The 27,212-nt window shown below is 40.6% G+C and overlaps 1 protein-coding gene across 6 annotated transcripts in view; it reads left to right on the top strand.

Annotated features, from left to right (window-relative positions):
- The first annotated feature begins 6,793 nt into the window (after window positions 1-6,793).
- The window catches only part of GPAM (glycerol-3-phosphate acyltransferase, mitochondrial), a 33,857-nt gene continuing 13,438 nt past the window's right edge, over window positions 6,794-27,212 (top strand). The window contains exons 1-12 of one of the 6 annotated variants that reach the window (XM_032423148.1): window positions 6,794-7,016; window positions 8,967-9,097; window positions 10,231-10,353; window positions 13,674-13,747; window positions 16,021-16,134; window positions 17,829-17,975; window positions 18,824-18,920; window positions 19,575-19,711; window positions 22,354-22,453; window positions 22,778-22,990; window positions 25,103-25,216; window positions 26,474-26,559. In XM_032423148.1, the coding sequence (XP_032279039.1) occupies window positions 8,996-9,097; window positions 10,231-10,353; window positions 13,674-13,747; window positions 16,021-16,134; window positions 17,829-17,975; window positions 18,824-18,920; window positions 19,575-19,711; window positions 22,354-22,453; window positions 22,778-22,990; window positions 25,103-25,216; window positions 26,474-26,559 (1,307 nt within the window). In that variant the 5' untranslated portion in view covers window positions 6,794-7,016; window positions 8,967-8,995. Of the gene's footprint in view, window positions 7,061-7,085; window positions 7,377-7,407; window positions 7,485-7,509; window positions 7,795-8,966; window positions 9,098-10,230; window positions 10,354-13,673; window positions 13,748-14,021; window positions 14,059-16,020; window positions 16,135-17,828; window positions 17,976-18,823; window positions 18,921-19,574; window positions 19,712-22,353; window positions 22,454-22,777; window positions 22,991-25,102; window positions 25,217-26,473; window positions 26,560-27,212 lie in introns of those variants that run through there. The other 5 variants (XM_032423149.1, XM_032423152.1, XM_032423150.1 and 2 more) reach the window with 5 other exon arrangements.

The following is a 27,212-nucleotide window of genomic DNA, read 5'->3' as shown; positions in this document are numbered from 1 at the left end:
AGTAACTTTAAGAGTTTATATGAGTCCAAAGATTTTAGGACAAATTCTTTGCCAGCATTTAAGCTCAAAGAATTAGGATCTCTCTTTTGTCTCCAAAGTCTCTGCAAGAGGAGACTACTAACAATTGTAATAATAGCTACTATTTAGTTAATCTTAACCATGCAGCAGGTGCTATGCTAATTATCTTGCATACATTATTCCATTTAATCTCAAAATAACCCAATAAGGAAGTGGACAAGAGCAAATCCACTTTTAAAATGAGAGAATTGAGGCTCAGAGAGGTTAAATAACTTTCCTAGGGTCACATAGCTGGTAAATGGTAGAACCAAGATTGGAATCCAGGGTGTCTGGCTCCAAAGTCCTTGCAGAGTTCTCAGACATTCTGCTAGAAGGATTCAGGGTTGGCCCACTGATGTCCTCACTTGAAGCTCAGCTTTTAAGCCAGCCCCATCTGAGTATCTTTATAGAGTGGGTTTAACATTAAGATATGCTTTTCAGACCTGGGACATGACTACTCTACCAGGCTCTCACCTAAGCTGGCTGAAAATGTATGTTATGTGTTTGTGCTCTAGAATCAGGTAGATCTGAATTCACATTGAGGTTCTGCCAGGTACTGGATTCACTTAACCTCTCCACAATGCCTCTGTTTCTCCATCTGAAAAAATGTGGGTGATAGTTGTTCCTGGCTCATGGGGCTGGAACAACTATCATTCCAGCTAGTAGAATGGTAGCTGGGGAGGATGGGCCCCTTGTTTTTCTTTTTGCTCTCAGATCCATCCCCCATCCTTCCCTGCTCTACTTTATGCCTGGGAGGGGAGTGATCCCTGCAAACTCATTCCTTAGGCTTCTTTGCAGTTTGCTTCAGCCAACAGGAGGGGCTTGCAGGTGGAGAGAGGGCAGAAAGGGAGGAAAGCCAGGGAGGGTGTTCCTCCTGTTTCAGGTGGCACTTCCAGCTGCGGCAGCTTTGTGGTTTGGGGTCCTCCTAGGCAGCCCCTCTCTCCTTGGTCCCAGATGTGGCTTAGGTGGCTCTGGCTTCTGGTTGTGTTAACATCTTTGTTGCTCCAGCCCTAGAGTACTGATCTGGTGTTGCTAATCTCTGGGCTGCGTCACGGTCCTCTTTTGTTCTTTCAGCTCTTCCAAGACCTTTCGAAGAGGGATTCTGTATAACAATCACACTTCCGGTGGTCTGGCATGGGCTGTTTTCCAGATCGTGCCATGACTGATACAGAGGGTTGCTTGAGATAATGCCTATGAAGTACTTAGAAGAGTGCTTGGCACATAAAAAGTGCTCAACCAATGGTAGCTTACAGAATGTGCTTACTTTCCTCTGAGCTAGATTCTCTGCAGCCAGTCGGCCCCAGGTAGGTCCCTGCCCGCATCATAGCTCCTGAGTCACTGCCTCCTCCTTCCAGGTTGGCCAGGTCCACGGACCTGGGCTTCTGTTTTGATTCATCCTTCTCCAATCTTTACAGAATAAAGGGCCTGTGAACTCGGCCATGACATTTCTGGCACATGTCACAATGTTATTTTTAATTTTTGGAACTTCTTAATAGGGCTTAAAAAGGCCTGCTTTATCTGGCCACTCTTGGTTCCCAACACCTGCCTCTGTCAGTTTGTTGCTTTCAGTAACAAAAAGGCAGTTACTTGCAATTAGCCTCCCTTACGGCCTTGGGGAATCTCGAGACTTAAACCCAAGAGCCTGGCTACAAGCCTGGGAGAAGGGGAAAAAATACCTTCCATTTCTTGAGAATGAACTTATTAGATGTAAAAAAAAAAAAAATTCGACTTACAAGCTAATTTCTTAAGTATGCTGCTCCACTAGTTCTCTGATCCAGTGCCCCAGACCCCCTCTGGAACCGGTGCCCTGCCCTGAGGCGCAGCTAATGGCTGAAAGAAAGTCTGGAACCCTACCTAGTTCCTGCGGGCCTTCTTTCTTGGGGGTAGAGGGGTGGGGAGGTGAGTCCTGTCAGGTAGCCCAACCTGTAGGAGATGCCAAGGCAGATCTACCTGAAGCTTGCCTGCGTCCTACTGGGGTTATTAGGAGTTTGTGGCTTAATTTACTAATAAAGCAGTTTTTAGTAGAACTGAAGTCCTTACTCTGCCACAAATGTGGTAAAAGTGAGTCAGAAGGGTTCCATTCTCTTCTGGCCTAACGTACTTTCTTTTTTTGAGTTTTTTAAATTTATTTGACACAGAGAGAGACAGCGAGAGAGGGAACACAAGCAGGGGGAGTGGGAGAGGGAGAGAAGCAGGCTTCCCGCGGAGCAGGGAGCCCGACGCGGGACTCAATCCCAGTATCCCGGGACCATGACCCGAGCCAAAGGCAGACGCTTAACGACTGAGCCACCCAGGTACCCCCCTAACGTACTTTCTAAATGACAGGCTCTACGATCACTTCCATTGCCACAAACTCCAGCATGATACACTGGTAGGGATGACTTCTTAACTCTTCTCTCATTTTTCCCTATATATTTGAGTCATTCTAGTGGCTAGAATTGTGCTCAAAATTAAATGTGAGTCAGGAATGCATTTGCCTGTGAGTAACAGAAAACAAGATTTACTGGCTTCAACAGATAGAGATTTAACAAAAATCCAGAGATGTGTGATTGGTGGTGTTGGGTTTGGACATTAAGTTACGGAACAAATGGGGGGAAAAGAGTGAAAAAGAAGCAGTGCTAGCTGTCTGTTCCCTTTTACTAAGAAAAGCTTCTCTGGAAATCCTCAAATTTGACTTTCTCTTAGGTCTCATTGCTCAGAACTGGGTCATATGACCATGTTGGCTGCAATGGATGGCCAGAATATGTATGTCAGAAAGTGTCTTTATTTTGTCTTGTTTTTGAAATCTATATATTTGGGGAAAAGAATTCTAGATTGATGGTTTTTTCTTTGAGTACTTTATTTTTTTAAAGATTTTATTTATTTGAGAGAGAGAGAGGGAGAAGCAGGCTCCCCACTGAGCAGCCGATCCCAGGCCCCCAGGATCATGAGCCAAAAGCAGACGCTTAACCGACTGAGCCACCCAGACGCCCTCTTTGAGTACTTTAAAGATGCTGCTTTCTTGATTTCTTGTTTGCAAATTTCTGATAAGAAAACTGTCCTCATTTTATCTTTGTTCCTTTGCATAGTGATGTATCTTTTTTTCTCTCTGCTTTTAAGGTTTTCACTTTACCACTGATTTTAAGCAATTTAATTGTGATGTTCCTTGGTATAGTTTTCTTCATTTTTCTGTTGAAGAGTTTGTTGGGCTTCTTGGATTTGCGAGTTTATAGTTTTTTATCAAGTTCCGGAAGTTTTCAGCTACTATTTCTTCAACTGTTTTTTCTGTCTTCCCTGACCCCTCCTCGTTCCCATATTTCTTCTGTCCTTCAGGGACTTCAGTTATGTGTATGTTAAGCTCACTGATACTCTGTTTATATTTTCAGGCTTTTTATTCCCTCTGTATTTCATTTTGGAGAGTTTCTATTGCAATGTTTTCAGGTTCTTTAACCTTTTTCTCCCCCAGTAATGCTTAATCTGCTGTTAGTCCCAAAGAAGTGTAGGGTGTGTGTGTTAAAAATCTCAGACAGTGTTGGGGCGCCTGGGTGGCTCAGTCATTAAGCGTCTGCCTTCGGCTGGGGTTATGATCCCAGGGTCCTGGGATCAAGCCCTGCATTGGGCTCCCTGCTCTGTGGGAAGCCTGCTTCTCCCTCTCCCACTCCCCCTGCTTGTGTTCCCTCTCTCGCTGTGTCTCTCTCTGTCAAATAAACAAATAAAATCTTTAAAAAAAATCTCAATGTTTTTATGATTTCTAGGTATTTACTTTTTAGGTCTTTTTAAGGATTTTCCATATCTCTACTTCCTTGGCCATGTAGAATACAGTTATAATTGTTTTTTAATGTCCTAGTTTACTAATTCTATAATTTCTGTGACTCAGTTGATTCATTTTTCTTTTTTTTAAACTTTATTTATTTATTTGAGAGAAAGAGAGAGAGCAAAAGTGGGGCTAGGGGCAAAGGGAGAGGGATAAGCAGACACCCTGCTGAGCAGGGAGCCCGATGCGGGGATCAATCCCAGGACTCCAGGGTCATGACCTGAGCCGAAGGCAGACGCTTAACCAACTGAACCACCCAGGTGCCCCTCTGTTACTCTTTCAATTGATTGATTTTTCTCCTTATATGGGCCATTTTTTCCCTACATTTTTTTTTGTATGTCTGATCATTTTTGATTGGATGCCAGACATTGTGAATTTTATCTTGTTGGGTGGTGGATATCTCTGATTTCCTATAAGTACTGTTGTACTGCTTTTGGGATACTTTGTTCTTGGAAACACTTTGGTCCTTTTGGTGCTGGCTTTTAAGATTTGTTCGGTAGGACCAGAGCAGCATTTACTCTATGGTTATTTTTACCCCACTACTGAGACAAGACCTATTGAGTCATGAATTACGAGGTTTCTGATCTGGGTGCCAGGATCAGGTCCTATTCCTGGTCCTATATAATCACTGGGTATCTTTCCACTCTGATTTGTGGGAACAGGAACGACTTCCTGCCCTGTGCAAGCTTTGGTGATTGTTCTCGCTCTCTTTCTAGGTGGCTCTTTCCCTGGCCATGGGTTGCTTCCTCACACTCACATGCTAATCAGCTGAAGACTGGAACAAGGCCTTTTGTAGGTCTCCAGAGCTCCTCTTTCACTGCATAGTTCTCTTCTCTCCAGCACTCAACTCCCAGCTCCCACTGTTTCGGCTTTCCCGGTCTCCCAGTTCTATCTCCTCAACTCAGGGAGTCTGTCTAGCTCTTCCTTGATCCCTCTCTCTGCACTGCTGCCTGGCAGCTCTCTTAGGCAGTAAGCAGAGGCAATCAGAGGCAACCACCTCATTCGTCTGTTCTCCCTATGGACCACTGTTCCGCATTGCTGCCTATTTATTTAATTAATTTATTTAGCTGTTTTAGTAGGAGAGTAAATTCAGTCAATGTTGTTCCATCTTGGCTGGCTAGACTGGATTACTATAAATTATTGTTGTTCTGTTGATAAAACAGATTGCTGTGTCAACTGTTTCCCAAAGAATTCTCATTATGTAACCTGAAATACCTTACACTGCAATCCACAGCTCCTGCAAGTACAGTACATCGTTGTGCGATGGGCGTGACAGAAGCGTTGCCTACAAATCAACTCTGTGTAAGAAAATCTGATTTTTCCCTCTGGCTTCCATTTTCATTCCTGCAATACTCTCTCTGCTTCATTTCTCATCACTTTCTCTTTAGCAATGACTTCAAACCCTGAGACTTCCCTTTGTTTTCTCCTCTCCTTGTTTTGGTTTTGTTTTGTTTTGTTTTGTTTTTCTTTCTTTTTGGTCAGGGACCAACAATCTACACACAAAATGTCATGATGTTTTGGGATTAGAATTCATCACATTCTTGTCAGCACAGTCCTTTTGTACTCAGGTGTGTGCTTGGAGTAAAGGGGTGTGTGGGGTTGAATAAAGGCAGGGCCTTTGACTTCAAGCAGCTCAGTCTTTTTTTTTTTTTTTTTTTTTTTTATGAATAGCTACTCCCACAGTTTTGGGTTGTTTTAAAAGTAGGACACCTCTGCATTTTGAGATGGACTTAGAAGTAGAAAGTTCAAGAAAAGGAATTCTTGTTTTTCTTCCTGCTCCTCAGCTTCAACAGTATTTATTGAGTGTTTACTACAATAGTGTTATTGTATTATCTAAGAGACTGAGATAAGTCACAGACATTGATGATGATTTCATACTGTTACGAAAGAATGACACATATTGATAAAGACCCAAGGTGTGGCGCCACAGTAAACCTGTGAGATTTCACAGAAGGGTGTGATTACTGAGAGCTGGAGATAATAGGGAAGGCTTGGAGACCTAGTTCAGGAAAGAATTACAGGATTTAGGAAAACATGGTGTGAGCACGGTTAGGAGTATGGGAGCCCATGGCTTGACTAGGGACCACCAGAGAGGTTGGAGTAGGAGCTTCTACTGGAGAGCAGTGGGGAAAGTAGAGGTCTATCTGTGGAGGCCTTATGTGCCAGGCTCAGGCATTTGGACCGTGGAGAGCTCTGGATGGTTTTTGATGGGAGGACACGGAAGATGTGTTTCCATGAGAAGGTTAGGGTTAATGTGTGCAGAGTTGATGAAGATTGGTGGCAGAGGTGTGAGAGCAGGGACTATACCATGACCTAATCATCTTTGTATTCCCATCTGCTGGTTCAAACTTCACGCTGGTTGCTAAGGTGCATGTAAAAGGTTATCCTTTGCTTTCCAAATTGCTAATATTCTTGATAACCACCTGCTTTGTCAGTGGCATGACAAGTATTGTGAAAGAACTTCTTTGTGCCCCATGAAGAATTAAAGGTAGGCAAACTTGGACTCAGGCTCTTTCAAGCCTTGTTTCTCTTTCAGCTCATTTTGTTCTATTCAGGAAAAGGTACTCAGCCACTGTTACAGAAATTACACAACAGGGTCATTCCCAGCCCCCACCTCCCCCAACCCTAACAATTTCTGCATATTCTTACAAATCTCATAAGACAGACCACACATACACACGGGAACCAAACAACCCAAGCGAACAGTCCCAAAAGAGCCCGGCGCAGGCACGGACTTGCAGATGGGCAGAATTGACACAAAGCAGCCTCAGGCGCACGTGCACGAGCGCGCAGGCGCGCGCGCACAACACCCTCACGTGACTCAGCGCCTAGGCGGAGCACCCGTTCGATTAGGCACACACACTCCATTATTGGCCCCACTGGTCCCCTGGTGTGCACACGTTCCGCTCCGATCCGCACGCGGAGCCCCCCCCGCCCCAGCCCCCGGCAGCCCCCCGCCCAGCCCGGGGCCGCGGACTCGCCGAGGCTCCGCTCACTCGCGGGCGCCGTTTGCGTCATCGGGCCGCGACCTTGCAGCAGCACCGGCCGAGACTCGAAGTGCCGGCGGCTGCAGGAGCGGAAGCCGGAGCCGGCGGAGCTGCGGAGTGCGGACCGCGAGGGCGAGAGCGGCTGCGGGAAGCTGCTCGGGCCCGGAGCGCCGCGATAGGTGCGTCGTCGCCCTCTCCGCTGGACCCGGCGCCACGCCGGCAGGTTGTCCACCTCCCCGGAGCTCCAGGATTCCCCCCTGAGAAATGGGCCCGGCTCGTGCCGGGTGGGGGTCGGGAGACCGGGCTGCGGCATGGGCTCCCCTGGGGAGGAGGGAAGTTCCTGTGGACTGAGTAGCCTATGCACCTGAAGGGATCGTGGGGGCATTGGCTTTCGGGCAGCTGGGGTGCTTTGCGAGCAGCTGGTGCTGGGGACAATCCCATGACACTTAACCAATGATTGGCCTGAGCGCACATCGTGTGCCAGACACTATGTTAGGCGGTTTTTAGGTACTGTGCAGCCCTCCCAGCAACCCCAGGAGGTAAGATCTATCATATGCCCATTTTCCAGATGGGGAAACCAAGGCGTAGAAGTTAACCAACTTGTTCAAAGACACGCAGATAGTCAGCAGTGGGGGATTCGAACTTGGGTATGTTTGGCTTCAGAGCTGATCCTCCTATCTCTGTTCCTTTAAAACGGAGTTAGTTCCCCTCAGCTTATAGTTTGGCGCCTCCAGATTTTGTTTTACTTCTTGACCTTGGATAAACGCTGTAGGGAGGGAGGAGCGAACCGTGACTTCCTATTGGCACCGGACTCTCTCCTTCCACTACTCCCGTCGCTGGGGCCAGCAGCAACTTCTTTTTCTCAGGCAGCAACGGGGCTCCCCGTGTTGCAGCTACATTCTGCGTGTGAAACTGATAGCTGATTTATTTCATAATAGTGAAGAGCTTTCCTGCCAGGTGCATTGCTTTACTCTTCTCTCAACTGGCCTATTATGTTAGGTTGATGTCATGTTAAATTGCTAAGGACGATACGGTTGTGCTGAGAATAATAGTTACCGCAGCAAACCCATATGGGGAGTAACACTGTTACCCTGGACGTGACCTTTCAGAGTTTTAAAGGAGTAATTTAAGGCAGGGTGAGAAATAGCCAAAAGCTAAAGCAATTTGAGAATTATGTTAGGGAGTTTTTATATTTTAGGTTAATCGCTGTTTTTTTTGGTTTTGTTTTGTTTTGTTTTTAGCAGTTCACTGTTAATGAAATTTTCCCTTAGGGTACGAAAAGGCTTATTGAAAAGGATGAAAACTTTATTTATTTAAAAAAAGATTTTATTTATTTATTTGACAGAGAGACACCGCGAGAGAGGGAACACAAGCAGCGGGAGTGGGGGAGGGAGAAGCAGGCTTCCCACCTAGCAGGGAGTCTGATGTGGGGCTCCATCCCAGGACCCTGGGACCGTGATCTGAGCAGAAGGCAGCTGCTTAACAACTGAGCCACCCAGGCACGCCAAGGATGAAAATTTTTAAATCAGATATTTCAAGATGGTATAGTTTTGATTTAGAGCTTTGTAAATATTAAAAGTGCAAATATCGTTGCATTTAAGGCATCACAAGAAAATTGAGAGTTTAATTCACTTTGAGTGGGAAACTTTAGAGGTGCCCTCTTTGCCTTCACCATTTTTATATTGCATAGTATGTATGACCAGAAATTCCCAGCACATAATTTAAAAAAATCATCTACTTGTGCGCATACAGGTAACTTCTATTTAATTAAATAAACACATACCTTCATCCTCCCAGGAACTATTCAGTTATTAATGCAAATGAAATAATTCTTTGTCACCTACCTGAAATAAGGTGTTATTTACCCTTGCACATTCATGGCTATTTTGTTCAGGAAATCTAAAGATACAAATGTTGATTTAAAAAAAAAATCAGAACAGTCTACCAGAGCTGTTGAGTTTAAACACATCAAAGTATGCTTTTACACATTGACTAAACATGGTAGACGTCCACCAGTAGTTCATTTGACATCCTATGATGGAGCAAAATAATGTCGAGGTCAGAATTTTGAGTTTTGGTCTTTACTGTCTGGATTAGTCATTAATTTAAATGATGTATATTTTTTATAGCACATGATTTGGGAGTTGCTTCTTGTGACATGGATGAATCTGCACTGACCCTTGGCACAATAGATGTTTCTTATTTGCCAAATTCATCAGAATACAGTGTTGGTCGATGTAAGCATGCAAATGAGGAATGGGTAAGTTTAATACAGGTTAGAAACATTCAGCCTAAAGATGGTTGTTTCAGTGTTGTTTATGAAGGTAGCTGGAAGCAACATAGGATCAAATAGAGGTTAATAGCTACAGAAACTGCCTCCAGCTGTTAGAAGATATGTTTATGGAGCCTAATATTTAAACATTCTAATGGTTTTGTGTTAATTGGGAAGAAAAAATTGGGTGGGATATTTAAGCATAGTGATTGTGTTAAAAGCAAAATACTTTGCATAGAAAAACCTACGAGTTGTTTTGGGTGGTGTACTTATACTTTCTGTATCTATTTTCCATAATAAGTATGAATTTTGTAATGGAAATAAAGTTTTTTTAAAAAATAAAAATAAATTTTAGTATGAATCTCAATTCAAAGGACATGCATTTTCTTGTATTTTTTTTCCATTTTGACATAACATGGCATGTTTAAAATATTTCTTGAACACTATCTGCTTTATATAAAAATGATGTCGGAGTTTTGGGGTTTTTTTGCTTAGTTTTGAGAATGTTGTATCAGTGGGATATGAGCAACTAATGAACTCAATGAGCAAAATGTTTAGAACAGAGGAGCAGAATTTGACCCTAATTGGACAGTACATACAGCTATGATAAGAATTCCAGCTTTTAAACTCTGTTGTCAGGATAAAAGAATGTTATATAAGTTTACCTTGTTTTTTATTTAAAGGAAAATATTTTAAGCTGTGCATAACAACTTGCTTACTGAGTAAGGCTTGTAGTGCTTTTGCGGGAATCCGTGATTGAAGAGGAATAAGATTAACTGTTAGCATATGGATCCGGGAGTCTGGTTTTATTCATCCTGCTGCTGTCATGGGCTGTTTAACCTTGTAAAACTGTTTTTGAACCTCTGAGTGTGTGGTAGTCCTTGCTAGTTATTACTATTCTCAGGTGCTCAAATTTTGCTTATGTTCCAAGTTTTGTTCCAAGTGTTGATGATGGAGGGGAGTACCATAAAGGAAAATCACTCTGAGAAACTTACACTACCAAAAGAAACCTAAGTCTAGGTTTCTCGTCTATCTGAAATATCTTAGTTTTAGAGATCAAGTGGACAAATACAGTTCTCCTGCCATTCAGACACTTTTTTTTTTCCATTAACGTTTTTTAGGGTGAGTGTGGTTTCAGATCTACTGTCTTCAGATCTGCAACCTTAAAATGGAAAGAAAGCCTAATGAGCCGGAAAAGGCCATTTGTTGGAAGATGTTGTTATTCCTGTACTCCCCAGAGCTGGGTAAGAATGTTAATGCTTGTTGACCTTTAATAAACAGTGAAATTCCAACTTTGTGTGAATTTTATTATTGGGTAGTCTTAATGGACTTAATTCATTTTTAGAACTTAGGCCCATGTTTATAAACCAAATATTCCAAGTAATGGTGTTGACTCAGTTTTTCTTTCCATTCATTTATTCAGTAAATATTGGTCAAACAGTTGATGCTAAGTGATAATTTCATGCTTTTTTAGTTTTTTTTTTAAGATTTTATTTATTTGAGAGAGAGAGAATGGGTACACACTTGAGAGAGAGAGAGAGAGCAGGAGGAGGGGGAGGGGCAGGGGGAGAAGCAGACTCCCTGCTGAGCAGGGAGCCCAACACAGGGCTCAATCCCAGGACCCTGGAATCGTGACCTGAGCTGAAGCCAGCCACTTAACTGAGCCACCCAGGCGCCCTGGTTCTTTTTTTAGTTTAGTATGACTTTAGGGGAAGAGTAGATCTTACTTTTAGATCTCTCTTCTTTTTTTATTTTTTTATTTTTTAAGTTCAATTAGCCAACACATAGTACATCATGAGTTTTTGATGTAGTGTTCAGTGATTCATTAGTTGCTTAACACCCAGTGCTCATCGATCACATGCCCTCCTTAATTCTAAAGAGTTGATGGGAACCTTCATAGAACTTCTAGATACTGAACTTTTGACTCACTGTTAAAACCCTAGTGAGATGTGTAAGAGATAGCAGGACAGAGTGAAGTTTTAAAGCTGTGGCTTTACCCTACTCTCCTTTTGCTAAGTTTCTGTTGCGGGGGGATGGGTAGGGAGGGTGAGTATCTGTTGACTATTATATTGAAGGATGGTTACTAAAATGTTAGGATTGGGGTGCCTGGGTGGCTCAGTCAGATAGGCGTCCGACTCCTGATTTCTGCTCAGGTCATGATCTCAGGGTTGTGAGATGGAGCTGTGCATCGGGCTCTGTGCTCAGCATGGAGTCTGCTTGAGATTTTCTCTTTCTCTCTTTACCCCCCCCCAATAAATAAATAAATAAAATCTTTTTAAAACATAAAATAAGGGGTGCCCGTGTGGCTGAGTCAGTTAAACCTCTGCCTTTAACTCAGGTGGTGACCTCAGGGTCCTGGGATCAAGTCCTGAGTCGAGTCTGCTTCTCCCTCTCCCTCTGCCCCTCTCCCCCTGCTCCTGCTTGCTCAAGCACACATGCGTGCGTACTCTCTCTCTCTCTCTCTCAAATAAATAAATAAAATCTTTAAAAAATAAAATGTTAGGCTGAAGATTTTAAATAGAGTATGTGTGGGTTTGTTTGTATTTTGGTGAAGCAAACACATGTCATGCAAAATCTTTCACATTACAGTGTAGTATTTGAAAAGAGTCAGTTGGATGAAAGGCAAGCTTTTGTTGGTAATTTGCTAGAGGGATGAATTAGCCCAGGAATGTAGAATCGAAGTGGCTGTGTTCTTGGGCAGTAGAGTTACCTTTTAAAAGGTATACCTGGATGTTAACTCTCTCTGGGATGGGCCAGTTATCAGGACAGAAATTCTGCCATTTTGAGTGCCTTTCATTTATAGACATTGCTTATGACCTGTGTGGGTAGCTGACTGTGCTGTGTGAATTTTCTACTCAGGGTTGGCTTAGGAAGTAGAATTCTGAGTCTGGTGTAAAGGGATTCACTAACTTGGGAAAGATTTGTGTGGGACCCAAGCAATTTATGTTAAATATTCTTAATTATAAATATTGTTCCTTTTAAATCACAAGCGCCTTGTTGCAGGAATTTGGTAGAATTGAAGGACCATGATATTTATAGTCTAGGAGTAAGGCCAGTTCAGATTAATAGGCCAGTAGAAATAAAAATTTAAATAAATGATCATGTGGCTTTTCTTTTTAGACTGGCATCTCATCTAATTCTAATTTCAAATCCTTAAAAAGTCAAAATAATACCTTGACTTTAATGTATTCTTTTTTTAAAAGATTTATTTATTTGAGAGAGAGGAAGTGAACACATGCACGAACATGGGGAAGGGGCAGAAGGAGAGGGAGAGAAAGTCCCAGGCAGATTCTGTGCTGAGCACAGAGCCCAACGAGGCTTGATCCCAGGACCCTGAGATCACGACCTGAGCCGAAACCAAGAGTCTGAAGCTCAACTGACTGAGCCACCCAGGCGTCAGGAGAGAGTATAGGAAATTATTTGGTGGTGGTGGTGGGGGGGTGTTTTGGGGTGGGCATGGATGAGTTGTATAGTAAATAATTGATTTTTGCTTAAATACAATACCTGATGGAGTTGAACTTGATCTTAAAGTTCTTCCGTGGCATGTTTATTTAAAATAATTTTAAACAGTACTTTCATAGTAATTTTTTGATATTTGCTACCCTTTCTCTGATACCCTGTTTTCCTTATCTCTAAAGAGATTCCAAGTAAATATTTTTATATCTTCTGTTGAAGGTACATTATGCTTTCCCAGCATTTATTTATGGAATGTTTACCTTTTTGTCCACACTGATAAAGCTACAGACTTTCTCTTTCCAGAAGAACTCTCTCTGAGTTATCCTTTAAGTTTTCCTGTAAAGAGAGCGACCTTTAGCTGTACATTTTCCAATTAAGTAAACAGTCATTTTAGAGAAATAAAGACTGTACTCTTTAGAGCAAGATGTAGATTTGAATCTTAGAACCTCCATCAGCCTCAATTTTCCTATCTGTAAAATGGGGACAATAATTATTGTGTCAGGATTATTGCCGGATTTAATAATCTAATGATAACTACATGGTACTTAGCATGGTATTTTTGCATTTGGGGAATACTGAAATCTCCAATATTCCTGTCAATGATTTAATAAGCTCTCAGTAGCTTCAACTCTTTTGGGTTGGAGGTAGGGAGTGAGGCAGGAAAGGGAGGCACAGTTTCCTCTGCAACGTGGTAAGCCTTAATTCTGAGTTTGTGACCTTCTTTGAAGACTAAAAAGTACTTTTCAATAAAACATTTTTCTTCATCACTTAGATTTTTGAAGCAGTGCTTAACTTTATACTTGAGTTATGAAAGTTATCAAGAAGTAGTAATGTGGGACGCCTGGGTGGCTCAGTCGGTTAAGCATCTGCCTTTAGCTCAGGTCATGATCTCAGGGTCTTGAGATCGAGCCCCAAGGCAGGCTCCCTGCTCAGTGGGGAGTCTCCTTCTCCCTCTCCCTGTGCCTCTCCCCCTGCCTCTCCCCCCAGCTTGTGCTCTCTCTCTCTCAAATAAATAAAATCTTAAAAAAAAAAAAGAAGTAGTAATGTGAGCTCTTCACCAGCCATCCAGTTGTATACTTATGTTCTACATTTATTTTGTTTCATGTAGGATAAATTTTTCAACTCCAGTATCCCATCTTTGGGTTTGCGGAATGTTATTTATATCAATGAAACTCACACAAGGTAAAAAGAAATTTCTTTTATTTCTAATACATCTCAAAAGAAAAACTATAATAATCAAGGGATGTACTCTAAGAGGAATTTCTTCATCTTTTTGAGAATTAATAGAATTGAGCTTCTGACACAAGAGGCCTTATCTAAAAATTGGAAGTAGCACAGCCCCCTGAGAGACTGGTTACTATTACTACTATGTAATTATATAGTAACTATTTCATGAGAGTGTAGATATCACTTATAGCTTTCTCTTTTTATTTGCATATTGATTTTATATCTGAAGTGTGCCAAAACGTGATAAAGATTTGTCTGAGGAAAGGGTAAGTTTGAATGTCTTATGATTTATTATTATTTTATGCTTAAAAATTGAAATCAACCTAATCTGTGGAGTTTTAGAAGATGTGTTCCTGTATTGAGCAAATGTTCTTTCATTTTATTACTAGCTTAAGACTTTCTTTAGAATTCTTCCAGACGTCAGGCACTTGGGGATGGGCTGTTAGGCATCCCAGTGAGAGAAAAGAGGCTTTGTTTTATGTGAATCTAGGCTAGGGGATAAGGGAGGGGGGAGGGGAGGTTGTGTGAATGTCTGTGAGGCAGGAGAGAATGGCAGCCAAAAACGCTGCCAGTCCTTCTACTTAGTTCTAAGAGTAAATGCCTGGAATAGGTCAGCAGTAGGTTCAGGTGATGAGAGACATGCTTGAAATTCTGTGAAAATTGATCCAAGAAGTCAAATATGTAAATTTGAAGGCTTTCTGATGTTACTGATCATATTTTGGTGATGAGATAATAAGTGAGCATGACAATACCTGCATATAAAAGTGTTTTTTTTTTTTAATAGAACCAAAGTCAAGGGACATATTTTTTCCCCATCCCATGCTACCCTTCTCCCTCCCCCTCTCTCTCTTTTAAATTTAAAGGAGAGAGGAGCAATTCTGGCCCCCTGATATTTTTTCTCCCTTTTTTAACTTAAGATCCTAAGGGATCTCATAGAGTCTCTTGTTTATGTAAGTCGCCATTTTATGTATCAAGCCAAAGGATTCATTTGTTGTCCCCAGTTGAAAGCATTTAAGAAAAAAAACCTACACTGTACTGACTAGGTGATTTGAAACCAATCCGCGTGATGACCTGCCTGTGCAGTTGAGCTGGCTACTTCACTTCTCTGTGTGTTACATGAAGCAAAGCCTAGACACTTTTAAGCACACACACACACACACACAGACACACACACACACACAGACACACACACCGCTTTCAATCCATTACAGAAGGATTTCATCAAGAGCTGGGACTTTGCACATTCCAATAACAATTGTGAAAGTGTTCGCTCAAGGAAGAATTTAGAATTAAACACTTAACATAGTGGGTCAGGTTTGCAGAGAATTGAGACAAAGGAAAGGAGGTAGAAAAAGAGAATGTCAGGAAAAGAGATGAAGGAACAAGTGATTCATCAACAATTCTTCCTCCAGTTACTTTTCCTTAACTGAGAGCTTTTCAGAATTCATGAATTTATATTTGAAATCTGTCTATTTGAGTGTCTTTATGGGTGAAATGATAATGAGGCATTAAATAATCATTACAAATGGTTTCAAATCATTGCATATGAAGGTTTGTAACATTGTTATTCTGAGGTCTCTGTCCCAAGCCCCCATATAAGTAACACGTAGTTACCAACAACAATGGGAATACGTCCTATCCCTTAGATATGTCAAATGTTGGGGGCGGGGGAAAGGTAAGAACTTCTGGCTTCATAAGCCCAGTGTACAAATGTTTAGACCATACGTTAGTTATCCTTGACTTCTGTCAACTAATCAGCTTTGTCAGAGTCAGTGATTACCTTAGATAAAAAAAAAATTACCTTTAATAAAAAATTAGCCCTTCATGTAGAAAAGACTTCTGAATTATCTTTTTATAGCTCATAGCTATAAGTTACATATATATATAGCATTCAACATACTTGCTTTTAAAAAATGTATTAATAAAGTAAAACTTTATTTCTTTTGTTTTTATATTTGATTTATTATTGGCAGAGTAACACCATCCAAGCATTTTAGTGCACAAATTCCAAGTTTAAATTTTAGTTGAGTGTACACGAAAGAAATCAGGAATGAAATTGCATGGATCTTCCTGAACTACTAAGGAGAATTTGCTAAAGGAGAACACCAAATTTCAGGAATAGATGAAACAAGGCTTTGTTTTTATAGCAGGAAACTACTGTACGAGTCAAGCAATTTGTTGTAGATGTTCCTAGACTACTTCTCTGCTAAGTCCTTTTCACGTTGCAGGCACAGAGGATGGCTTGCAAGACGTCTTTCTTACGTGCTTTTTGTTCAAGAGCGAGATGTCCATAAAGGCATGTTTGCCACCAATGTGGCTGAAAATGTACTGAACAGCAGTAGGTAAGGGTGGGGATGCTGTTATAAAGGGAAGAGGTGGGGGGTTGGGGGGGGAAGTGGGGTAGGAATTGCCTGCCTTTATTAACCTTTACTTTCTCTGGGACTCTGTCTCAAGAGGGATTTCCATTTCCAAATGTTAAATGTTAAACTCCAAAGGAAAGCAAGGAAAAGTAGGAGAACAGATGGTTTTGGGAATAGCAGTCTTGTTTTATGCATTAACAATCGAATGGGTTTCTAATATGTGAGAGTCGGAATTCAGAGATGAACATATTTCCAGTTCTCTGTTAAGTTTTCTGTAATACGAATGTTTGGGACATTGTGTTTCTTATCATTATAGCCAAAAGGGAAACACATTTGATATTTCTGTCAGTTTGTGAGTACCTAGGCACAAATTCTTGTGCTAGGAAATCCTTACTAGAAATTTTAAGAGAATAAGATTCTGTCCTCGCTCTCAGAAGAGCTTACTTACAAATGGGAGAGACTGACTGGAACTCAGATGGAGTGGGGAAATAAATCATTCTCAAGTTTAGGCGTTAGAATATGAGAGTTTGCATGAAGGTTGGTCTCTGATCCACCTTATTTGGTGTCACCATGGTAGACCTCTATCTGGATTTGGGGAGCCAGAGACCAGAGTGGTTTGAAAGACTGCTTAGAAACCCTGTAGTGTGGTTGTTAAGGACCGAACGGTGGTGGCATGTAGTAGGTACTCAATAAATACTGAATGAATGAATAAGTAGTTGATAATGGAGATTTAATTATCTTCTCAATTACTTGTAAAAACATTCCTGGCCAGATTGAAATAAAGGTATTAAAGGAATGGGCTAAGGTGCATCAGCAACCTGTGGAATTGGACTTTTGTATTAATGAATTATGGGGTTATATGCGGTTTTGCTGTGTACTAGTCTAAAATCAGTAGCAACAGTGGGAGAAAACGTAATTATTTGAAACTCCTTTGGGTTATTGTATATTCTGTTTTCTAGGTAAAAACCTTCAATTATGTTTCATTCCATCCAGAGGTTTTGACTCGTAACTACGATATTAAATGTGATTTAAGGAGGTTTAACCTCATGTGTTCTTCCCTGAGTCACATGGAAAATTTACAAAACTGGATTAAATCTTACCTCTTACTTCACTGCTTATTACTCTGTGTTGTTTTAATCTTGAGCTTTCTTAAATTACTGGGTTGATATGGAAAACACTTGTAAATATTTATGCCCCTCTCTGATCCCTCCTAGGGAGTTTTACATATAGTTCTACTAATAAAGTCACTATGTAAATGAGTAATAAATTAGGTCTTTAAAAGAAAAATCACACATTACTTTGGCAGTGGGCTTTGGATACCTCTGAGTTATATGCCTAAAGCAATAACCTTTCTTTCCCTCCCCTCTGCTAGAGTGTAACTTTGTATCCCGCGCAACATACCTGGAACATTCAAATTCCTGTAGCTGTTACCCAGTGAATTTGAGTTAAATTCTTAAAGCTGCCTTCCAGATTCTTCAGGGATTCATTGATTTAGGAATATAATATCCTTAATATTTATTAGGCAGCCAGATAAAACATATCTAATTTGAGCTTATTTTCATGTTAATCACATTTTAAGAAGATACATTTTGTTTTGTGACTTATAGCTATGATTTAGAAAATACTGAATGCAGAATGTAGCATAGAACCAGTTACATTGTCTTTCTGTTTTCCAGAGTGCAAGAGGCAATTGCGGAAGTGGCTGCTGAATTAAACCCTGATGGTTCTGCTCAGCAGCAATCAAAAGCCATCAATAAAGTGAAAAAGAAAGCCAAAAGGATCCTTCAAGAAATGGTTGCCACTGTCTCCCCAACAATGATCAGGTATTAGGAGGCAAAGCACAGAGTTTTCAGTGAGAGCCATCCTATTTTGAGCAAACAGGGACTGAACCATTAGACTCTCCTAGCACAATGGTTTTGGTCCAGAGGAAGTTTGGACATATTCTGTTGTTAAAACTCCTTTTTATTTTATTTATTTTTTATTTATTTTTATTTTTTAAGATTTTATTTATTTGAGAGATCACGAGCAGGGGGGAAGGGTAGAGGGAGAAGCAGACTCCCTGCTGAGCAGGGAGTCCGATGAGGGACTCGATCCCATGTGGGACTCGATCCCAGGACCCTGTGATCATGACCTGAGCTGAAGGCAGATGCTTAACCAACTGAGCCACCCAGGTGCCCCAAACTCCTTATATTCTTATTCAACTTCCATGGAAAGTAGCCCTGTGGTAGGCTTTAAGGTGCCTTAATCTTTGTTAATCGATAGCAGCCCTTATATGACTGCTGACTTATCTCTAGACTTGTGAGCTGGGTTTCACATATCCATATCTTAAAGGTAGTGGTTTTATACGGCTTTCTGCTCACCTAAGTATTCCGTTAATAATTTGCTTCTGAAGTGTAAAGTGTGCTATTTGAGTGAAATGTAAGATTTTAGTCTGTAATAAATAGATATATAGAAATGTAAGATTTTAGTCTATAATAAATACATGTATCTATAAGTGTGCATGTAAAAGTCAGCTCTTTAATTCAGTAGTTCAGGTACAGACATACACATATAAGTCACTTACAAGTACTTTTCGGTTGTAGGTTCAGAAACTTAAGTAGACAAAAGTCAACTCTCTCTAAATGTATGTATATACATTCGAATTTCTTTTTTTTTTTTTCTCTCCTTTTAGACTGACGGGATGGGTGTTGCTCAAACTGTTCAACAGCTTCTTTTGGAATATTCAGATTCACAAAGGCCAACTTGAGATGGTTAAAGCTGCAACTGAGGCAAGAATTTTGTGTGATCTGTCATTCTGTGGTCCCCATGTTTGTGGAGTGATTTTTAGAGTTCTTTTGTATGGAAATGTTCTCTTGTGTGCTGTGTGCATCCAACCCATTTGGAAGATTTCCCCCATGTGACATGAGCACAGTAGCTGTGCATTTAGGGAGGGGTGAGTAAAGGAGGACCTACCAGTAATGTGCTGGATTCCTTTTGCAAGTTACCTTGCAACAGCTCTGAAATTAGATAGAACAATCCATATTTGTAAGTGACAAAATAAAAGCACAGATAAAGATTTCCCAGTCATGGCTAGTAAGTGACTTCCCGTGATTTCAAGCTAAACCAAGCTTGGGGTTTACTCTGCTCTTTTGACATGATCAGGGCTGACTTTCAGAAGATACATAAAGTCCACTTGAATTCTCAGTTGCACTTCTCCTTCCCCAACTCTTTTTTCTTTTTTTTTTTTTTTTTATTGTGGTGGTGGTGGTTGTTTTCAGCTAAGGAAGTGTTAAATTGGAAGAAGTTCATATTACTGGAAAATGTTTTTAAAGAATGAGTCATTGATCAGCCAGCGTTTGAGTGATTCTAACCACATATGAAGTTGTGAAGTGTGATTGAAATTCACATTTGAATTTTAAATTTGGCATTTTTTCTTTTACTAGATGAATTTGCCACTTATATTTCTACCAGTTCACAGATCACATATTGACTATCTCCTGCTGACCTTCATTCTCTTCTGCCATAACATCAAAGCACCGTACATTGCTTCAGGGAACAATCTGAACATTCCCATCTTCAGGTAAGACCAACTTATTTTGAAATTTAAGGTATGGAAAAGATTATATTTTGAATTTTTGGTGTTTTCATTGTACATTTTGAAACATGTTATTGTAGAGATGACATTAGCTTTTTTGCTTTCATTATACAAGTAATGCATGTTTATTGTGGAAAATCTGAAAGGTACAAAAAGGCATTAAGACTATCACTGTTATTTCTGTTTTATGTGGGATACTTGGTGAACTGTGAATACCTCAACTTCATGGGCAATATTTATCAAATGGCTAAAAAGCAATTAGAAAGATGAGATAGCAAATTACTGTATCAGGTTTGGCAGTAGGGAAGGTGGGGGTGGGGATATGGGTCATGGTGATGGTATAAAGTAAGAAGAACCATACCTGTTACCTTTGACCTGATAATTTAGTAGTGCTAGAAACACATAATAATTATAATATGACACAAAAAGTATATTTTAGAGGTTTTTCAGGAGAAGGCAGTGCATTCCATTCAGAGGAAATAGTATGTGAAGAGGCCAAGAGGCTCAAATGCATGGTACGGCCACTAAACGGCAGACGATTCAGTAGGGTTAGAATGCAGGATGCAGTGGGAAGGATCAGAGCCCAGAAGTGGTCATTGCATAGGGAGAGCTAGATCAGAACAGTTTTTAAGCCAAGAGTTTAGAGTGTATCCTGTAGTTGAAAAGTGGTCAGATTTGCATTTTGAAAAGTCATTCTGGATTACAGGGTGTTAGAACAATTCTGACTCTATTACAGTAGTTCAGGCAAAAGATAATGAAAGCTTAAATTAAAATTTGTAGTGGTGCTCTTGGTGAGGAAGGCAGAGAGTGGAAAAGTATTTAGTAAGGTGAATTTATAAGACGAAATGCTAGTCCAGAGAGGGGGAGTTGCGGGAGGAAGACTCCCAGATATTTACCACCAGGGAACTGGATAGACAGTGGAGCTGATCACCAATGGGGAATGGGTGAGGAGTAGGTTTAGTCAGTTGGGGACATTGCAGGTTCAAATTTCAAAGCAGAGAGCATCTGTGACATCAGCTCCGAGCAATAGGGAGTATGAGGAGGATGGATTTACAGTAACTGGAGAGCAAGTGGAGTGGCGGGTTGTGCACATAAGGGCTCACAAAGTAGCCGTGATTACCTTTGTGTGCTGTGAAGTCTGATCCTCAGCCTCACAGTCCAAGGAGCTCCTTCCTAATCCATTGGCTCAGTTCTGTGGCTAACCGGACTCATGGGAATAGCTGAAGGGAGGCCGTTCATTCGTGTAGTCACTGATACTTACCCAGCTGTGCTGTAGACAAGAGTGAAGAAGTTACATAGTCCTTGCCTTCAAATAGTTCGTAATCTCTGGGGAATATAAACAAACAGCTATAATGCGATGCAGTACAGCCCTGCGGGGCAGACATGCTTCTCTAGGGACTAGAATATCTGCGTTTACTGTCCTGGGAACCTCTTCCCAGTACTGGGAAAACTGGGAAGCTGCATTAGAAAGTCACCAGGAAGTTGGTAACGGGCGCAGACTTAGAGCCAAGAGAACTGTTCCCTTTTGGGCTTCGGGGCCCTGCCCCGTAATAGCTTGCCTTTCCTGTCATCAGAATAACTCCTGCACTTGTTCCCTCCAGGGTCTCAGCTTGCAGGTGCTCCTGGAAGGATCTCATCGAAATGCGTGTTAAGAATTGATAATTTCTCATAATCCAGCTTTGCTTTTCGTGAACTCTGTGCCAGGCGCTGCTTAGCTCATCCTCCCTTCAGGCATGACGGTCGATGACCTGGCCTGTTTATTGGCAGCTTTCTTCTGTTTCACGCCAGTCTGCCAGTTCACAAACCACTTCTCAGGGTGGGTGGTTTCTCTGGGAGGTTCATCTCATTCATTATGAACTTTTCCATAGTTTTGCTCTCAGAGAGTGAAAGTAGATAGTGAAAATATATATTGATATTGATATTAATATCACTCTATTTGAAAAGACGAGGAGGCTCTGAATTTGGAAAAGTTGCCTTAAATATTATAAAATTTCATCTCAGTATCAAAATCTGTCAGTGTCATAGAAAGAACCATGGGGTTGAGAAAAGAATCGTTTTATCCCCGTGTAAGTGTACATAAAGCACATTTTTGTTTCATGTTTTGGGAAAATGGTTATGCTTGGTTTTGGTTTGATAAAATTACCCTTGTCTTACAGAGACACTCTCTAAGCAGTACTTTCTTGAGGAAATTTCCCCAAAGGAGCTTTTGTAACATCACATTCATTTTGTAGTAAATGTGCCAAAGGCAGATTTCAGGATGTCTAATAGTCAGTGTCCTGAGATCCTTGACAGTTTTCAAATTTAGCAATATTTCATCATCCTCTTAAAATCTGTAACATTACCTTTGCAGGGTAATATATTGTACGAACTTCTTTTGGTTTGGAACAGATGTTAGTAGGTTAGTAGAACTTCAGTACATGAAGTGATATTCTAAAGGCTGACAAATGATGCAAATGACTAAAACACGTCAGTAACATGGAAAATGGAAAAACATCCACATTTTCACTGTCAACAGCTCAAACAACACATGTGGTTTATATTCCTATGGCATATGTTTTGAAGTAACTTGGAATTTAATATTGTTACATTTTTATTTATAAATAACGGATGCATTCTTCAATTTATAGTACCTTGATCCATAAGCTTGGGGGCTTTTTCATACGTCGGAGGCTGGATGAAACGCCAGATGGACGGAAGGATATTCTCTATAGAGCTTTGCTCCATGGGGTATGCACGCTCTCTCATCGCCCTTAAAGCCCTTACAGTAGTTATCACAGTAGAAGGAAAAACAGGCTTGACTGAGATTTAAAAAAAAAAAAATTGTTGTCTATGTAATTATTTAAGTGGTTATTGTCTGGGTATGGGGGTTGATTATTTCTGTTATCACCAAAATACAGCATCGGCGGAGCTGGCTTGCTATTATTCCTGTGAGTAAAATATTTTGTCAGTAGTGAAGTTACAGGTTTTTGTTTGTTTAAGATTTAACTTTGCTGAGCTTATTCTAAGTTGGGTAGTCTTGAATTCATGGTTTACATTCTCCTTATATTCCAGCATATAGTTGAACTACTTCGACAGCAGCAGTTCTTAGAGATTTTTCTGGAAGGTACACGCTCTAGGAGTGGAAAAACCTCCTGTGCTCGGGCAGGACTTTTGTCAGTTGTGGTAGATACTTTGTCTACTAATACCATCCCAGACATCTTGATAATACCTGTTGGAATCTCCTATGATCGAATTATTGAAGGTCACTACAATGGCGAACAGCTGGTAAGAGGACTGCCTTCCCAAACGTCTTCACTTCCAAGTCTTTTGCTTTTAGATACGGGCTTTTGGAATCAATTAGGAATTTTTTGCTACTATTTAAAGCACTGTAGGAAACATGGTAGAGTGGGTGTGGTGAGTAGCTTTCATCCCTTGTGTCCGTCTGATTGGTCTTGCTAATGTGGCATTTTCCTGCACATCTTCTTTATCCATTCATCTGTTGGTAGATACTTGGGCTGCTTCCATACTTTGGCTGATGTAAATGATGCTGCAGTAAACATGGAGTGCATGTATCCCTTTGAATTAGTGTTTTTGTATTTTTTGGGTAAATACCCAGTAGTATGATTATGGGATTGTAGGGTAGTTCTATGTTTAATTTTTTGAGGAACCTCCATACTGTTTTCCACACTGGCTGCACCAGTTTGCATTCCCACCAGCAGTACAAGAGGGTTCCTTTTTCTCCACATCCTTGAAACACTTGTTTCTTGTGATTTTGATGCTAGCCATTCTGATGGGTGTGATATATCATTGTAGTTTTGATTTGCATTTCCCTGACGATGTGTCTGTTGGCATCTGTATGTCTTCTTTGGAGAACTATCTGTTCATGTCTTCTGCCCATTTTTTTTTTTTAACGGTTTATTTACTAGGGGCCCCTGGGTGGCTCAGTTGGTTCAGCAACTGCCTTCGGCTCGGGTCATGATCCCAGGGTCCTGGGATCAAGCCCCACATAGGGCTCTTGCTCTGCAGGGAGCCCGCTTCTCCCTCTCCTCCCCACTTGTACTCTCTCACTGTCTCTCCTTCTCTCTCTCTCAAATAAATAAATCTTAAAAAAAAAAAATTTACTAATTTATTTGAGAGAGAGAAGGTGCATGGAGGGGGTTTGGGGAGGGACAGAGAGAATCTCAAGCAGACTCTGTGCTGAGCATGTAGCCCGATGCAGGGCTTGATCTCATGACCCCGCGATCATGACCTGAACCGAAACCAAGAGTCAGATGCCCAACTGACTGCACCACCCAGTCACCCCTGCCCATTTTTTAATTGGATTATTTGGATTTTTGGTGTTGAGTTGTGTAAGTTCTTTATATGTTTTAAATACTAACTCTTTATCCTCTTTATTACGTATGTTGTTTGCAAATATCTTCTCCCATGCAGTAGGTTGTCTTTTAGTTTTGTTGAATGTTTCCTTTGCTATGCAGAAACTTTTTATTTTCATGTACTCTTAATAGTTTATTTTTGCTTTTATTTCCCTTGTCTCGAGACATATCTAGAAAAATGTTGCTATGGCCAGTGTCAGAGAAATTACTGCCTGTGTTCTCTTCAAGAATTTTTATGGTTTCAGGTCTCACATTTAGGTCTTTCATCCATTTTGAGCGTATTTTTGTGTATGGTGTAAGAAAGTGGTGCAGTTTAGTTCTTTTGCATGTAGCTGTCCAGTTTTCCCTTCACCATTTGTTGAAGAGACAGTCCTTTTCCCCTTGCATATTCTTGCCTCCTTTGTTGAAGAGTAATTGACCAAATAATTGTGGGTTTATTTCTGGACTTTCTATTCTGTTCCATTGATCTATGTGTCTATTTTTGTGCCAGTACCATAGTTTGCAGTAGTGTTTTTGTGAATGGCGTAAACAATGTACTAAGTGAATTAGTGTTAAGTGTTCTGGTTTTCATTGACCAAACTGCCTCTCCCAATAAAAGGATTACATCTTTTAGCATCTTTGCATGCTAAAGGTTTTATGACAGGTCTCAGTCAATGAATACTTATTTTTCTTCTTTATTTAGTGTTGTCCTTTATTTAGTGTTGTTCTTTATACAAACCTCCGGTTTCCATAAAAAAAAAAAAAATAAATGGCGGGCACCTGGGTGGCCCAGTCAGTTAAATGTCCGAGTCTTGGTTTCGGCTCAGGTCATGATCTCAGGGTGGTGAGATTGAGCCCTGCATCAGGCTCTGCACTTGGTGGGGAGTCTGTTGGAGATTCTCTGTCCCTCTGTACCCCCTTCCCCACACATGCTCGCTCGCTCTCTCAAAGCTAAGAAATAAATAAATAAATGGCATTTTTTGGATAACAGAATACCTGTTAGCTTTATTTCTTACCATGCTATTCTTTCAAAATTGGAATTTAGGGAAAACCTAAGAAGAATGAGAGCCTTTGGAGTGTAGCTAGAGGAGTTATCAGAATGTTACGAAAAAACTATGGATGTGTCAGAGTGGATTTTGCACAACCATTTTCCTTAAAGGTGAGTATCTGTTGGAATGACGCAGTGTTAAAGCATTGGTGTGGCTCTGTGTTGGAAGATGTGGGCTCTGGTCCTGCCTCTGCAGCCTCCTCTCCGTGTCACCTCGGTTTCTTCTCTTGGAAAATGAAGACTAGGTCAAGAATGGCATTTCCTAAATTTTCCTACCAAAGTATGCCTGTTGACAGAGGATAGTAAATATCTTATCTTCGGGAGATGCCAGGGTCAACATTTATTGCTACTGTTTCTTTTTTAGTTCATGAGAATTCTGTTTGTTGCTTCATATAATATATGTTGGTATTTTATATTTTAAAATTGCCTTTAGAGGAAATTTTGCAAAATCTACCCCTAAAATCTGGGTAAAATTGACAGTCTAGGATGATGTTCTCCTGAGTGGAATCCAGCACGCACACATTCAAAGGGAAAGTGCCATTCTCACGCAGAAGCCTGGCACTGGTGGGTCCCGAGGTCCTGGCAGTTTTAAATTCCTAAGATTTTTGAATTGGTGGAGAAGGAGCAGGATGAGTAAGGGAATCGGGAGCCCAGGGATAAGGAGCAGAGGTCCTACTTTTCCTTTTGTTCCATTCTTAGTTTTACTTTAAAGAACCTAACTGCTAGGCTAGATGCTTTCTGGCCTTATGTGCTTTCCACTTTGAGGAGCCTTGTCATTTCTTACCACTTTATCTTTTTCAAAACTATTGCACAATTTCTCTATGTTGTTATGATTTGCTTTTGGATTGAGGTTCTTTTGAATATTATGTAACCCTCAGGTTGTCAGATTTCCTTTAAAAAGCATGGTTGGGTTGATCATTACTAATAATAATATTGGGAATGTCAGGTATTTTGTGTCGATGTGAGAAAAGTTAAGTGTTTAACTTTTAAATAATTCTGTTTAAGGGGTGCCTGGCAGCTCTTGATATTGGGGTCGTGAGTTCAAACCCCACATTGGGCGTGGAGTCTACTTAAAAAAATTTTTAAAAATTAAAAAATGCATAATTTTGCTTAAGCATCATTGTCCCATCCTTTGTATCATCAGGCCTTAGATTTCATGCTTGCCAAAATTCTAGGAGTCGTCCTGCGCTTCTGAAGGTAGTTTAGGATATGGAAAGTACTTCTCCTGCTCTGTAGCATGGCTCATTTTATAAAGTACTCCCTTTTTACTTTTTGAAGATCAAACTATATTTTATATATGTTTATGTAAGCAAGACAACGAGTTAATGACTGTGTTGTACTCCCCCCCCCCCCCCCCCCGCCCCCCAGGAATATTTAGAAAGCCAAAGTCAGAAACCTGTATCTGCTTCACTTTCTCTGGAGCAAGCGTTGTTACCAGCTATACTTCCTTTAAGGTAAGATTTGTGGAAACTTTTTGTACTGTCTACACTATCAAATATCTGTTATTTCTGGCATTGCACAGAAAAATAGATTAAGTGTATGAAGTATGTGCACGTTCTCATTGTCACTTCCTCGCTTTGGGTAACTTTTCTCTTGGTCTGATAAAGGATAGTGAAGTGACACATTTTCATACTAGTCTGGAGGTTTTTGATTATTTGCGTTATGACATCTTTTTGATTGTGTGAATCAGGTAGGAGTTCTTATTTGATTTATGCTTTTGAATGTTGGAACTGAATTCCTTTTGGTAGTAGCTTAGGTTATGCATATTGTGTGTAAGTGCAGTGTATAAAAGAGTTTTCCTATGTACATTGTCCAGAATTCAGGGTGAATTGTAACTAAGAGAAATTAAATATTAAGCCCCTCCCCTAATGTGTTCAGGTGTCAAAATTTTAGAAATGTTTTAAAATGAGGTATCTTGCTTTATGCAGTTTTTTCGGCCAGTGGATTTTGGAGGTGATGTACCAATAGATTATTTAGTCATAACTCAATAAAATCTTTTGGTCAGGAGACTGTATTAAATATAATAAGGTATATTATGGGGGAAAACAATGCATAGAAATAATCTATTTGTGGTTTAAATTTAGAATATGTAGGATTGAAAGTATTT

This window comes from Phoca vitulina, unplaced genomic scaffold, assembly GCF_004348235.1.
Source record: "Phoca vitulina isolate PV1807 unplaced genomic scaffold, GSC_HSeal_1.0 scaffold28, whole genome shotgun sequence".
Lineage (NCBI taxonomy): Eukaryota > Metazoa > Chordata > Mammalia > Carnivora > Phocidae > Phoca > Phoca vitulina.
The sequence above is the reverse complement of the archived record's forward strand: the minus strand, read 5'-3'. Positions and strand labels throughout refer to the sequence as shown.